The sequence below is a fragment of the Neoarius graeffei genome, chromosome 2 (genome assembly GCF_027579695.1).
Source record: "Neoarius graeffei isolate fNeoGra1 chromosome 2, fNeoGra1.pri, whole genome shotgun sequence".
Lineage (NCBI taxonomy): Eukaryota > Metazoa > Chordata > Actinopteri > Siluriformes > Ariidae > Neoarius > Neoarius graeffei.
This window is the reverse complement of record NC_083570.1, coordinates 113,777,523-113,794,320: the sequence shown is the minus strand read 5'-3', so window position 1 is coordinate 113,794,320 and position 16,798 is coordinate 113,777,523. Positions and strand designations below refer to the sequence as shown.

General features: G+C 43.0%; 1 protein-coding gene across 1 annotated transcript in view; it reads left to right on the top strand.

The window, feature by feature from the left end:
* Positions 1 to 16,798, top strand: part of khdrbs3 (KH domain containing, RNA binding, signal transduction associated 3) — a 264,289-nt gene that overhangs the window by 133,811 nt on the left and 113,680 nt on the right. Inside the window, exon 3 of the mRNA XM_060911501.1 lies at positions 13,650 to 13,766. Within this exon, the coding sequence (XP_060767484.1) occupies positions 13,650 to 13,766 (117 nt within the window). The remainder of the gene's footprint in view (positions 1 to 13,649; positions 13,767 to 16,798) is intronic.

Below are 16,798 nucleotides of genomic sequence, written 5' to 3'. Positions count from 1 at the left end.
GAGACAGACAGACATAAGGAGAGAGAGAGCGGAGAAAGAGAGTCACAGAGAGAGAGAGAAAGAGAGACAGACATAAGGACAGAGAGAGAGAGAGAGAACAGAAAGAGAGAGAGAGAGACAGACAGACATATGGAGAGAAAGAGAGTCACAGAAAGAGAGAGAGAGTTCATTGGATAATTAAGCGTTCTGAGGTTCGTTAAAAGTAACAATGGGTATGTTCACATTACTCGGCTGAAGTGACTCAAATCCGATTTTTTGCCTTAATGTGACACAGATCTGATCTTTTCGAATCAGATGTGAGTCACTTTCACATGTGGTCTTAGATCAGATATGTATCCGATTCATGGCCCCGTGCCATAAATGTGAATCACAGGTCATAATTCATGTGGCTTTTTGTCTGTACACATGCGCTGATCTCCGTCTTCACCAGCAGCACCGACAGAGCAGCAGGACAACAACGGAGGAGATACAACAGCTACGAAAACTGCAACATCTCTCCATCTGGCTGTTTTTCACCTCCTCGACCTGATCATGTGCAGCTCAGGAACTGTCTGTGTCTTCCAGAGCAAAATGCGATGCTTACATTAGCTACTAGCGCATCCATTTAGTCAGATTTAATACCACGAGTCGTTCCACGAGCCGTTTCAGAGGACAGATGTGTTCACATTACAGCTAAATACAGATCACAGCGTGAACCATCAAGACGAATAGACAAAATCCGATCTGAGCACAAAATTTGAACTGAACAGTGAGGGTTGTAACGTGAGCGTAGCCGATATTGTAAGGTTCTAGATCGAGCCTTTGCAGGTTTTCCCGAAGAGACGACTGAAGAACTCTTAAAGGTTCTGAATTTTGAAAGAGAATTAAAGGAGACTGTGTTTAAATCATTACTTATGTCTTTGATTTTGTTGATAGATGGATTGTTAAACATAAAATAGCAAAACTTGTCATTTTGTACGAACTGTGTGTGTGTATGTGCGTGTGTGTGTTTATTATTAATTTTTTTATTGAACATAAACAGAATCAAACAGTTATTACAAAGTTCTTAATGAATAGCCATACTTTATTAGAAATACGTTTTACCTTGACACACACACATGATAATAAAGAAACATCTGTAAAACCAAACACAAGAAACATCTCATCTCATCTCATTATCTCTAGCCGCTTTATCCTGTTCTACAGGGTCGCAGGCAAGCTGGAGCCTATCCCAGCTGACTACAGGCGAAAGGCGGGGTACACCCTGGACAAGTCGCCAGGTCATCACAGGGCTGACACATAGACACAGACAACCATTCACACTCACATTCACACCTACGGTCAATTTAGAGTCACCAGTTAACCTAACCTGCATGTCTTTGGACTGTGGGGGAAACCGGAGCACCCGGAGGAAACCCACGCGGACACGGGGAGAACATGCAAACTCCGCACAGAAAGGCCCTCGCCGGCCCCGGGGCTCGAACCCGGACCTTCTTGCTGTGAGGCGACAGCGCTAGCCACTACACCACCGTGCCGCCCACAAGAAACATCATGTTGGAATTTATCATCGGTTTTCTGAAGGGTGTATAAACTTTTGCACTCCCTTCTATCTGCCGTTTACAGGATGTCTCTTTGTGCGTGCGCTCAGCTTGATTGTTGTTCCAGTGGTTTATCTCGTCACTACATGTGTAAAGTATCGCCTCTCAGAAGCGAAAGAAAGAAAAGTCTCTCCCAGCTGCAGGCTGAGTTCTGTATTTATTCATCTAACATTCAGCTTTGCAGCATTGGAAATTAATCACACACACACACACACACACACACGTGCACTCAGGGTGCTTTTGTTAGTGAAGTGTGTATCTCATGTTTATAAGGACAGCACTATTTATCACATTACCTCAACCAGAATGATTTACCTCAGACTATCTCACCTTTTCTTGAATTATCTCAAGGAGAGTGATATTTATCTCAGCTTATACTAGTTTATCAATACTACTGTAGAACATCTCTGACTGTCATATTATATCCGACTAGCTCAGACTATTTCAGACAATCTGACAATATCAGATTATCTCAGACCATCTCAAAGTACTCCTTTTTCGAACAATGTGCGGTGTATTGTAATGTCTTGGCTCTTCATGTTATTTTATTTATTCTTTTTTTGTCACTTTCTCGTTTTCTTTCTTTTGTATGTACAAATAGTTACATACATTTTTTTTTTATACATGTTCGAAATAAAAAAAAAATTCAAAAGTATCTCAGGCTATCTCACTTCATCTCAGTTTATCCCATCCAGAGTGATTTATCTCAGATTATCTCAGACTATCTCACTTCATTTCATCTTGTCTCATCCAGAGTGATTTATCTCAGATTATAGCGGAGGAGCTCCATACTTAAAGGACCCATGGCATGGTGGTTTGTTGATGCTTTAAACGGGCTCGTGGAGGTTTCCGGATGTTATATCCGCAGCCTTTCTCGAAATGAACCCTCGGCACTTAGATATAGCCTCCTGGGAGAAAGCCCCATTTCAGCCCTTTTCCCAGTGCGTCGTTTTGCTAATGAGAAGCAGGAGGCGGGGAAGGGTAGAGGGTGGGGGCGGGCCATGGGGGGAGGGGGAAGGGCTTGACCAAGCTGCGGGCATGCTACCTGTGTGTGAACAGTAGCAATGGCAGGTCAAGCAACAGTCCAAGCTTTCGCTTTTGACCCCTCGGACTCCTTTCATAAACTCAACGTGACACAGAGAACAGAGAGTGAGAGTGTTCGGAGTGGTAGTTTACGAACGTATAATACCCTAGGCTTGAACACGCACTCCATAACCAAAGAGGATAGAAGCAGCAACTACAGCAACATAGCGCTTATCCAACAGAAGACATGCATTGCGGAGCAATAGTCAAACATAAGCTCATAAGTTACAGTCAATTTCCAGACTAAACTCAGTTTAACAGAGCATGCTGCATGCTTTTTGGTTTTGTAGCGCAGATTACCTGGCTAACTGCAGGAAGCGGTTAGCTGCACAGCTAATGTAGCCATTGCAAGGCTAACGCACCAATTTTAAAACACGGCAAAACGACTTAACAGTTATACACTTACTTGTTCAGTGTTTGTGGCTGATGCGGCAGGGATGCTTGGTACGGACCCAGGCTTCAGTGACAGTTGATGTGCAAAACCTGCCCTGTACTGTCCCAAGTTGTGGAAACATTCATCAGGAAAATGCTTCCGACAAACATACACCGTCTTAGGTAGACTCGACGGCGTATTATTGGAGTAAATAAAATTAAGCCACTGCGTCTTCAGGGGCTCTCCCGTCGGCAGTAAAAACAGACTCCTTTCTGTGTTGTCATATCCATGTACAGCGCAATTTCCATGTTTCGCTCGCTTAGGTGGTGCCATGTTGTTGTGTCCTCTATGGTCTCCTCACTACAAAATTGAAGTGATGTATCTATGGTGGCAACTTTTGAGCTGGGCGGGCAATCCATACAGTGGGTGGGAATCCAGAGGGGGGGCGTGGGGATCATCTCCCTTGCTGATGTAGTAAAGGAAGGAGCCTATCAATGCGCCGTTTTGACGCGCCATTCTCAAATGTTGACAAAGGGTGGGCATAGTTTGGTTTACACATTATGAAATTTCTAGCCACTGGGGTGACTTAAGAAGGTTAGAGGAACTCATTTTAACGTTAAAAAACCTCAGAAAGTGAAAATTTCATGCCATGGGACCTTTAAGAAAATCTGGTAACCCATCGAGTTGATTTTTCATGGACACACAGGGATCCCAGCCATGTACGTCCGTCCGTCCCCGCTCCTCGCGATTCTGATTGGCTGTTTGATTTTGGCGGGAACTAGAAGCACGAGCGCACCTACTTAACTTATTTTTGTCTCCAGATAATTTCATATTTATCGGGTTTTTCCACCGAGAACAACTCAAACAGCGCAACAAAATAATAATCATTTTTGCACACTTTTATACAAACTTTAAAAAGATGTCAGAACAAGTTAACCAAGGAGAGAAAGATGAAGTCAAAACCGGGAAGAGAAAGAGAGTTTTGACAGAGAAAGAAAAGGAAAGAAGACGTGAAAGAGCGAGAGAAAGGCGAAGAAATCTTTCACAAGAAAAGCGAAAGAGAAAAAACGTGTAAAAAATGAATGAATAGAAATGATGAGTCGTAGGAATTTAATTCTAAATAGTGATGTTGATTATGAAATCACTGCGAAATCCTTCAGGATCTGACAAGTTGACCTGAATCCACTCAGTGTTTTCATGAATCGTCTGTCTTTTGTTTTCAAAACATTTTGCTATAAATCCCTAAAGCACGCTGTAGTTTATAGTAATAAAAAGAATAATATTATACATGTGAGTTGGGAGAAATTTATCTTCTCGTGATAAAATTGAAATTGAAACACATCAAAGTCCACCATGTGTTGCATGTTTGTTTTCATTTGAATGGAAGCTATGCTATTAGGTAGTACCTAATTTTATATTATCAGGTTATCTCAACTGTCTCATAGATCAGAACATCTCAGATTATCTCAGAATATTTCAGACCATATGACTATGTCAGATTATCTCAGACCATCTCAAACTATCTCAGACTATCTCACTTCATCTCAATTTATTTCATCCAGAGTGCTTTATCTCATATTATATCAGGTTATCTCAGACTGTCTCATATATTGTACCGTTGCCAAAAAAACCTAACATCAACACCCTGAATGACTACCGCCCAGTGGCACTTACACCTGTCATCATGAAGTGCTTTGAGAAACTGGTGTGGAGTCATATCCTTGCCTGCCTGCCTGCCTGCCTGCCGAGCTGGACCCTCTTCAATTTGCTTACAAAGCAAAGAGATCCACGGAGGATGCTGTATGCACAGCACTTCACGCTGCACTGACCCACTTGGAGCAGCAGGGGAGCTATGCCAGAATGCTCTTTGTGGACTTCAGCTTGGCGTTTAACACCATCCTTCCACAACGACTGGTGTCCAAGCTGGTGGACCTTGGGCTTTCACCACTCGCCTGCAGCTGGATATTGGACTTTCTGTCAGGCCGCTCCCAGAAGGTCAGGCTGGGTTCCCACACCTCCACTGCTCTCAGCCTGAACACCGGCTCTCCACAGGGTTGTGTACTTAAGCCCACTCCTTTACACCCTCTACACGTATGACTGTGTCTCCACCCACCTTAGCAACAAGATTATAAAGTTCGCAGATGACACGACCGTGGTCGGACTCATCTCGGGCAAGGAGGTTGAGCTAGCATACAGGGACGAGGTGGAGCAGATGTCAGAGTGGTGCAAAGTCAACAATCTGCTCCTCAATACCACCAAAACAAAGGAGCTGGTTATTGACTTTAGGAAAAACAAAGCTGACATCCAGCCACTCATCATCAACAGGGCCTGTGTGGAGAGAGTCCCGGTGTTCAGGTTTCTCGTCATTGAACTGGAGAATGACCTAACCTGGAGTGCCAACACCAAAGAGCTGCTGAAGAAGGCGCAGCAGAGACTGTACTTTCTGAGAATCCTCAGAAAGAACTGTCTCCCCCAAAATCTGCTCCGGGCCTTCTATCACTGCTCCATAGAGAGTGTGCTCACGTACGGACCGTGTGTATGGTACGGCAGCTGCACATCCTCAGAGAAGGCGGCACTCCACAGGGTCGTTAGGGCAGCAGAGAAAACAATAGGCTGCCCCCTCCCCACCCTGGAACAGATTTACACCTCCAGATGCCGCAGGAAAGCAATGGACATTTCAAAAGACTCTTCACACCCCGGTCATTGTCTCTTCCAGCTTTTGCCATCAGGCAAGAGATACAGAGCAATGAAAACCAGGACAAACCGTCTGAAAAACAGTTTTTATCCCAAAGCAGTCATGGCTTTAAACTCAAATGTGCAATAGAACTATTCTTGGCCAATGTGCAATATACGGTATGGGTGTATATTTCTTCTTATCAGTGCAATCTGTGTACATACAGAACCAAAACAATTCTGTTCGTACTATTGTAAGTGCAATCCATGTACATATAGAACCATATAATAGATTTCTGTTTATATTCTGTTTATACTATTTTACCAGTGCAACTCTGTATACTTTACTATTTATTTTTATACTTAATTTTTTTCTCCCCTTTTTTTCTTCTTCTTTCTTTCTATAACTCATAATGAGTCAACAGCACCTTCAATTTCGTTGTACCTTTGGAAAAGTGACAATCACAATAAAGACTTATATCCGAACATCTCAGACTATTTCAGACAATCTGACTATATCAGATTATCTCAGACCATCTCAAACTATCTCAGGCTATCTTACTTCATCTCAGTTTACCTCAGCCACAGTGATTTATCTCAGATTATATCAGGTTATCTCAGACTGTCTCATAAATCAGAACATCTCAGACTGTATTGTATTATCTCATATAAGATCTCATATTAGATCATCATAGACTATCTCAGACTATCTCTCTTTTTCTTGAATTATCTCAAGGAGAGTGATAATACTTGTCTGTCTATAATAGAACATCTCTGGATGTCCTATTATATCAGAACATCTCAGACTCCCATAGCCCATTTCAGACCATCTGACTATATCAGATTATCTCAGACCATTTCAAACTATCTCAGGCAATCTCATGTCATGTCAGTTTATCTCCTCCAGAGTGATTTATCTCAGATTATATCAGGTTATCTCAGACTGTCTCATATATCAAAACATCTTAGATTATCGCAAACTATCTTGTATTATCTCAGGCCATATAAGACCATCACGGACTATCTCAGACTCTCTTGAACCCATCTTGTACAATTTCAGACCTTCTAGGACTGTCTCAGACCCTCTCAGACTGTGACTTTCACTTTACTAGCCCTTCTGTTCTAAGCAGCATTAATGGAAGCTTGTCTTTTGGTTTGAGCTCATTCAGGCTCAGCATGGATCCTTGTTGAGTGACGCTAAGCCTGTCAGTGTGCTAATCCGCTCTGGGCATTCACATCTCCACCTGTCGACATCACCATTAAATAAACGATTGTGTGACAGATCTCGTAAAGGAAGACATCTTAGAGAATGAGGCTCGTAATGATTGGCCACTTGTGGTCAGCCAGAGCGATTTATCTTCAGCTGAGCAGGAAGACTAATCCGGCCAGATTCCCCTCCACATGATGCTGAAACAAATCCCCCTCCGCCCGCTAATACTCTCCGCCAGCCAGCCGTGGAAGACAAATTCAATTTGTGCCGTGTGACAGCGGGTAGGAGTGACGGAGTGATCCTGTTGTTCCCATACGCCCGTTTTATATGAGCCACAATTCGGGGTCATGAGGATCAAAAGCAGCCACTTTGGTTCCACATCTGACAGCTCAATTCATCTTCCGAGAGCGCGGCATTGTAGCCGGAGCTGAGGGGAAAGCGGCAGCGGGATCAACAAGAACAAATCCTCTTGTTTTGGATGTGTTACCTGAGAGTGATTCAAATTTCTGATTCATGAATGATTCGTTCATTTTAAACGACTCACAGAAAAGAACCAAATGTCCTTATGCTAAATGATGAACAAACCCTACAACTGTTTCAGGTTCAGTCAAGACATGTTTATTGGCGCGAATTGGAGCTCTGTATTATATTTGATTATATGTTTTATATTTTTATTTAAAAACATTACAAAACCTCCACACGGTGGTGTAGTGGTTAGCGCTGTCGCCTCACAGCAAGAAGGTCCGGGTTCGAGCCCCGTGGCCGGCGAGGGCCTTTCTGTGTGGAGTTTGCATGTTCTCCCCGTGTCCGCGTGGGTTTCCTCCGGGTGCTCCGGTTTCCCCCACAGTCCAAAGACATGCAGGTTAGGTTAACTGGCAACTCTAATACCCTGTCCACATTAGGGATTTTGTACCGATACGAAACTACTTTCGTACCGCAACACCTGTGCACACTAGCAACTATACCGGTACTGTAGCGGTATAACTGTATCGGTACTGTAGTGCTTCGCTGTAGTGTGGACAGATGAAGCGGCTCTGTATCGATACAAATATAATGCGCATACGCAAAGTCACACACCTCAATCGATGTCTTCGCTGAATAAAATAGTGAACGGAGATTCGTTTGTTTCTTTCTCAACTGCCTCGCGCATTTTATACGATTCGACTGAATAAATGACCACCAGAAATACAGACTGTACACTGACAATAAAAAGCACACACACGTTGTTTCATCCGTACGGAAGCCAAGAGAGGCCCTTCATATAATCCTTTTTTTTATTCACCTTGTTATCCCGAGATAACGACATAATTAATTCAGGATCTCGAGAAAACAACACAACTAATTCAAGATCTCGAGAAAACAAAACCGTTATTCCGTGATCTCGAGAAAACAAAACAATTATTCCGTGATCTCGAGAAAACAAAACAATTATTCCGTGATCTCGAGTAAACAGCTGAGAAATGGTTCATTCAGGTGCGCCAAGAGACTTGTGATATGCTGACTTTGGGGCTATTTCTCATTCTGTATAGACACAACTTTGGTCATTAGAATGTCTGGAATAATCGATCACCTAATAAGGCAATATTTTGATCAGGGGTTGACACAGGGAGAGATTGCATTAAGTCTTTTAATAAGGGATAATTTCAAAATCAGTCCGCGGCACCGCCGCAGAAGACTGGCCCGGCTTCGTCTCTACCGACGGAGATACAGTGATCCAGCTGAGATCATGAAATAATTGTTTTGTTTTCTCGAGATCTCGAAATAACGGATGCCATATATTCTCAGAAGGAAGTTACTCGGTAACATTTCGCGCACGCGCATTTCAACTACCGTGAAAGAAAACCGCAAACATTTCTCGCTAATGTGGACAGATGCACTAAACTGTACCGGTATACTTTGTATCGATACAGTTATACCACTTTCGTACCGGTATATATGTGTGAACACAGCATAAATTGAGCGTAGGTGTGAATGTGAGTGTGAATGGTTGTCTGTGTCTATGTGTCAGCCCTGTGATGACCTGGCGACTTGTCCAGGGTGTACCCCGCCTTTCGCCCGTAGTCAGCTGGGATAGGCTCCAGCTTGCCTGCGACCCTGTAGAAGGATAAAGCGGCTAGAGATAATGAGATGAGATAAGACAAAACCTCCACCTTCAAACTTTGGGAAGCGGAACCTAAGTGGGCGGGGTTAGATGGACGGATTGATCCAATCGTATTCCAGCATGATGCTTAACAGTGAAGTTTGGTTCATCTTTAGAGAGTTACAGTAAATCTTACCATGTCCTTATATATGACTTATTATTAGCTCATCTGGCTGATAGGTAATGAGTTTATGCCATCGTGTGTTGTCCATCGTTTATCTGGCGTTGTCCACATTTCACAAAAATCACTTCTTCTCTCTCAATTCTTCACCTATTTGTATTCTTCTTGGCAGGAAGGTAGGTCTCCCTGGGGTGCATATACATAGCTTCTACCCAAATTTGCATAATTGCAATTAATAATTAAGATATGGAGTAATTAATCAATCCCAAACGATCAGTTTCTACACAAATTGCTTCTTCTCCCTCAAATCTTCACCGATTTTGATTCTTTCTGGCATGAAGGTAGGGGTACGTAGGGTGCATATAACTTCTACCCAGATTTGCTTCATTACAATTATTAATGAAGTTATGGACTAATTAAGCCTTAATGAGCAGTTCAACAAAAATCGCTTCTACTCGGTCAATTCCTCGCCGTTTTGGTTTCTTGCTGGCAAATCGGTCACTATTCCTAGGGTGGATATCACTTCTATATATAGCTTGTATATAGTGTATATAGCTCGCAACATTTATTGCGCAAGGTTGCTCACTTTAGATCGTTCCTTCTGGACTAGACGGGGCCGGAGTGAGCTACGCCATCATTGACGGTCTCGTTATTTAATTAAATGCATTTATTTTTTATAGTTAAGTCAATTTAATTGAAAAATGGGTGAAATAGAATTCCACTCTACTCCATTAGTCTCGAGTGTGAATTAAAAAAAGCAAACACCAGGCATGTCTTGGCTGATCAACTTCATCTGGGCTCAAAGAGAAATTGTGTACATTTTGCGCGAGTGTTTCTGTAAACGGTTCATTTAAGGCGAGCTGCACCACCTCACTGGTGATCTCACGCTGAAAATGAGATTTATTAGATAGTTGTGTGTGTGTGTGTGTGTGTGTCCTGTATGAATGAGCTCCAGTGGGTTCGTGCTTTGAAAAGCTCATTAAGCTGCATGTTTTTTCCTGCAGTTGTTGGACGATAATTCTGTTTCCGCTTGTTTGCGTTTTTTTTTCTCTTGCTGGGATTCAGATGTGTGCTTCTGTAGAGTTGTTCTGCCAAGTCTGCAGGATTTATACCAGGTTTCAGGGAACAAGTGGCCAAAATAAGTGGCACGAATAAATATTTATGATCAGGGAAATCCAGCAGAGATGCAGCAGAGTGACAGGAGTGTTGTCGTTTTCTGTTCAGTATCAGGGGATTATTCTCAATGACAACAGCAGAGGATAACTAGGTGAACAGATCCTGGTGGATATACATCCTGCTCCCTGAACAAAGCCATGTGTGTGTGTGTAAAGTAGCGTAAGAGGAAATGTGATGATGTTGTGCCATCCGTAGCAACTTGACGTACCTCAGCTGCAATACTCGACTCATTGCCTGTTGGTGTAATGTACAGATTTATCCACAAATATCTTGATGTAATAAGGAATAAAACACAAAGAATCATGCTGTTTTAGTAAAAGAATCAACACCAGGCTGGTGTGATGACATTTCCGAAAATACCACGTGTATTTTTCCTTTTATTCCTTATCCCACAGCAATTTGCCAACACTAAAGATCTGTATTTACTAAAGAATGGCACGTCATACATACATATTTTTACCCATTTATAGTTACTGGATAGTTACTGTACACGTAATGCTGTGGAACGTCCATGAAACAAGTTAGTTCCTGTTCTCACTTACGTCACAGCACTTATATTCCCTCACAGTGTCTCTTTTTACTCAGTTTACACAACAATACACAACTATAGAGGATTTCGGCCTACGTCATTGTTTCCATAGCGACAATATTTATGCCGCCATTTTGACGATCACAAATATGGCGACTACCGGTAGCGATACACGGTTGATCATGATGAAGTCTCATTGTCGAGTATTTTATCTGGCCTAGATGACGCGAGTAAGAAGCGATATCACCAGAAAATCAATGATGCTGGTGTACGTGATCCGTACGTGTACACGTTACCAGGCTATCTTTTTTCTGGCTTTGCAGCGCGGGTGATCTTCCTGACCTGCAGTCAGGGGTGTGGGAAATACCAGGGAAAAAAACATAAAAGAAAAAGGAGCGAGATGCAGAAAACACCTTCACTATCCAGCGACGTAGGGCATTTACAGGGCGAGCAGAGGGAGAGGTATTTGCAAAAATTGAGGTTAGCAGGCTTAGAGAACGATGTTTACCTGCTTCCACCAGGATTGTTCACTGACGTACGGAAGTACACGAAGCCCTCGTCTTTACCTGACTTCGGCCCACATGATCTGTATACCTATGTCGTTAAAAACCAGGCTGGGTAACATGCCTACATCAGCGGGTCGTCCCTGGAGCTGGTGGTCGCCATCTTATTACAGCTAAGGTTTGTTCACATTTTCATTTACTTTCGGTCCTCAGGATAAACAAAATGTTATTAAATGTCATTGAAATAACTTCTTAGTCTGTTGAGACATGGCCCGTTATAAATTTGCTGTTACCAGGCAATGACCAAGAACTGTATTATTAGGGTTGGTGTCTGTGTTGTAGCAGTGTACTAGCAGCTAGCTGTTAGCACTAGCTAATGTCAACAACATAATAGCTGGTATGTTACTGTAGCAATGTTTACGTTCAGTCATTTGGATGACTGTTAAAACCTTTCAGCCTCAAGTTTTTCCTTTACTGTATTTACTAGTTTACTGAGCTAGCGTGCTCGGGCAGGCTGGGAGCGAGCGTGCTAGCTCGGGCAGGCTCGGAGCGAGCGCGCTAGCTCAGTAAACTAATACAGTAAAGGAAAAACTTGAGACTGAAAGGTTTTAACAGTCATCCAAATGACTGAACGTAAACATTGCTACAGTAACATACTAGCTACTATGTTGTTGACATTAGCTAGCTTGACCTTCAAAATGGCGGACACCGGGGCATCATGTGACCTGTGACGTCATGTCGAAATCCTCTATAGAGTAGTCAACTACTGAATACACACCGACACAATACAAACAAGTCATGGAGTACAACAGTACAGAATTAAGACAATAGAGCCATCTAAAATCTGTTCTCATCCTCTGTGTGTGCGCGTGTGTGTGGGTGTGTGTGTGTAGGTGGGTGGGTGTGGGTGTGTGTGATGAAAAATTAAGCACCAGGAGTGCAACCCTCTCTCTTTCTCTGCTGTAAGCTTAGCTTTAAAAAAAAGGAGACGAGAGAGAGAGAGAGGCAAAATAGATAGATAGATAGATAGATAGATAGATAGATAGATAGATAGATAGATAGATAGATAGATAGATAGCAGTACTTGATTTCATCACTCTGTCACTTCCTATCTGTCTCTTATCCTCATTTGTATGTTATTGAGTCACTTCCTGTTGGAGAGGGTAAAGTGTCTTACCTGATGTTTCTCGGTGTGTGTTTGAGCTCAGCACCAAGCAGACAGACAGACAGACAGACACTCAGGCCATGTGACATGTCTCCTGTCGGACACACTCCTGCTCCACGCCACAGACAGAACGAGGTTTATTAAATCGGTCCCATTACCCCGAGCTCTCCAAAACAAAACCTGCTTTATTCTCAGAGCCATCGTTGGACATTAATTCTGTCTCCTCTGTGTCTCTGTGGGATGTCAGCGCTTGTGTTATACACGTGCGAAGACCATGGCCTATAATTGTGACACTGACAAATCGTCATACAGCAAGATACACTGAGAAAAACAAAACACAATACTTTACTTCTGCCATAATGTAGTTCCAAGTGCATAATACATAAGCAAGTGGTGTATGAGTGAAGGCCACACCTCCTTCACTGTGACTGACAGGTACCGAGGCCACACCTCCTTCACTGTGACTGACAGGTACCGAGGCCACACCTCCTTCACTGTGACTGACAGGTACCGAGGCCACACCTCCTTCACTGTGACTGACAGGTACATAGACCACACCTCCTTCACTGTGACTGACAGGTACAGAGGCCACACCTCCTTCACTGTGACTGACAGGTACCGAGGCCACACCTCCTTCACTGTGACTGACAGGTACATAGACCACACCTCCTTCACTGTGACTGACAGGTACAGAGGCCACAACTCCTTCACTGTGACTGACAGGTACAGAGGCCACACCTCCTTCACTGTGACTGACAGGTACATAGACCACACCTCCTTCACTGTGACTGACAGGTACAGAGGCCACACCTCCTTCACTGTGACTGACAGGTACCGAGGCCACACCTCCTTCACTGTGACTGACAGGTACATAGACCACACCTCCTTCACTGTGACTGACATGTACCGAGGCCACACCTCCTTCACTGTGACTGACAGGTACCAAGGCCACACCTCCTTCACTGTGACTGACAGGTACAGAGGCCACACCTCCTTCACTGTGACTGACAGGTACATAGACCACACCTCCTTCACTGTGACTGACAGGTACAGAGGCCACACCTCCTAATCTATTGATTTATTTTTCCTCCCTGTGCAGTTTAATTTTGTGGGAAAGCTACTCGGTCCACGAGGGAACTCACTAAAAAGACTACAGGAGGACACACTCACCAAGATGTCCATCCTTGGCAAGGGCTCCATGAGAGACAAAGAGAAGGTAACACTCATCTTTTCTTCTCCTTCTCTTCTCTTTTCTTGTAAACCCTGTCAGTCATAAATGTGTGTATAATAAGGACTGGAGCTCCTGATAACAGTGGAAGGTGTAAATGATCCAGTGTGTCTCCTGTCTCCACTGTCCTGACTGTCAGACTGAGCTGCAAATAAATCAAGTGCAACCTGTTTACACAGAGTTTAAAGTGATAAATAAAGACACGAGCTAATTCATTGTGGTCACGTGTGATAGTGTGGGTGACAAAGCTGTCAGAACTCTCCGTGTTGAGATGGAAGGTTCGAGTCCATTCTGATTATTTTATTAAATCCACAATTCAAAGTAGTGAATTAAAAGCGTGATTAAAAAAGAAAAAATTGCCTAGATCCTGTGATTACCGTGTCATTTTATGACCCTTATGTAATATCTTCTGGCTTCATTCAAATTGTGTGCATGAGTAAAATAACAGTGTGTGCTGGATCAAGTGCTATTCTATATGCTGCTCAATAATGAGTGTCAAAGTCCTTCCCGCACCATTCATGGCGCATTTGGCAGCGCCAATCTCCGATTCATAGCCCTCGGCCTCTCGCCTATATTACATACTGTAGCTAGGGTTACAGGTGGGGCTGGGTTGTCTGGTAACCTCAAGAGTTTGACTCCCCACTCGCATCTGTATTGCACCGTGCCTTGCCAGACGGCAGTAGGTACCATTTTTTTAATGGTCTTTGGTATGACCTGACCGTGAGTAGAACTCGCAATCTCCCAATCGAGAGGCGGACATGCTAACTACTAAGCCACTCACCAGTAATAATGAGTGTGGAAGCCATTAAACATGTGATTAATGTGATAATTACAATCAGGACTATTCATGCAGCAATATATTGGGAATATACAGACTTGTGTTAGGTTTATTTCCACACTCACCGTCTTCGTGATCTCCTTTTTCATTTGTAAATTTGACGTTTTGTTGTACCATATTACGTTTGACAGCACAGAGTAAAGTCTTTTCCTTTTCTCTGTGGTTTAAAGGTGAGCGGTTGTGTTTAAAGGGCGGTGGTCTGTCCATTGAAAAACGTCATCTCAGACACTTCTACTTAAGAATTATTTAGGAATATCAGAGGTGTGACCTCGAGCTGGCCTAGTGGTTAGTGTGTCCGCCTCTCGATTAGGAGATCACGAGTTCTACTTGTGGCTGGGCCTTACCAAAGACTATCATAGTAGGGAAGTCATACTCTTGTGGTTACCAGAGTACCCACCCCCCACCGTAACCCTAGGTGTATAGGCGAGAGGCTGAGGGCTACGGAAATGGACATTGGTGCCCCACCCATATGCCTCAAAGAGCTGGTTAGTACTGGGAAGACCTGGTCCTGGCATGGAAGGGCCTTTGACGTTTTTGATCAGAGGTGTGAACGACATGCAGGTGATTTGAATAATCTGAATGAGTAGTTTAGAAAGTAACCTTTCCTCACACACAAGGAACTTTCCTCAAGCAAAAAAAAAAAAAAGGAAATTGTTTAAGTTCCATTGTTGACTCTGACTGAATGCAGCCCTGGATACTGTGAATACAGCCACTTCTCACTCTTCCAGAAATAACTCACCTCGGCTTCCTGTCAGATCACACTGTTCCAGAGTGAGACTGCTCCTGATACCTCATCTCTAATGTGCAGATATTTTTAAAGTTGCATAGTTAAACACCATATGCAGCTGTTATAAAGTGTGAATGAAATAAACAAGATCGAATTGATAAAACACTGATCAGAAAACAATCCAGTGGGCAGGGCTTAATATTATAATGAGCATGCTTGATTGACAGTCATCTTTCTGAGATGCCACTGAATGAATGAATGAATGAATGACTTTATTGAAACAAGTTGATCAGCAGAGCTGGTGGGGTCGTGCATGTACAGATACAAATAATTGCAAATACAAAAGACCTGAAAATATACACAATCTTAAAATAACTAAACCTTAAAATCTGTTGATTATCTGTTAATTAGCTTCATATTAAGTTAATTAATAGTATGCATAACTATTGTCAGACCGCGAGTTGACCTAGTGGTTAGCATGTCCACCTCTCGACCAAGAGATCATGAGTTCTACTCGTGGTCAGATCATACCAAAGACCATCATAAAAATGCTACCTACTACCGTCTGGTAAGGCAGGCTCCAATACAGATGCAAGTAGGGAAGTCAAACTCTCGCGGTTACCGGAGGACCTGCCCCCACTGTAACCCTAGCTGTACAGACAAAAGGCTGAGGGCTACAGAAATGGAGATTGGTGCCGCACCTGTGCACCTCAAAGAGCTGATTAGTTCTGGCACAGGAGACTGCCTGGGAAGACCAGATCCTGGTGTGGAAGGGACTTTGACTTGACTTGATTACTATTGTCTTTATGTTTAGTTATGGCTAAAATAGGATCAAAGTTTGTTCTACGGATGTCAAATCTAGCTAGTAAATGCTTGAATTTGTTTAAGTTATCAGCTGTTGATTCCTTGCTAGATAGACTGCTCTACACTATTGCTCCTCTGTACTGTACAGTATGGAGCTCCTAGTATAGTTCTTTGCTGGACTTGGAAGAGTTATGTCTCCATTTGTTCTACTTTCGTGGCTTGAATTCCTCTGTGCAAATAAATCCTTGAATTCTGTAACGGCATAACCTTTTATGCATTTGAAGACAAACTCCATTAATTGTACCTTGTACATTGTCTCCAAACTGTCCAATCCTGTTCGCATTAAAATGTCTTCAGCACTAGTGTCCCATTACAGTCCATATACAATACCCCCAGCCCTTGCATGGAGTTTTTTCCAGGTTGTTTAAGTGTGTCTTGTTGCATGATCCCCAAACTATTAGACCGTACATAACTGATGGCAGTGCAAACTTTGTGTAGAAGTCCTCCAGTTGCTTCAGGAGGAGAAACCACATACATTGGAGTAAACTTAATTTAGACGTAAAGGACTTCGCTACATTTGGAGCATGGTCTGACCAGGATATCTTATTGTCCACTTGTACTCCAAGGAGTCATTCTGAGGTTCTCCAGTTT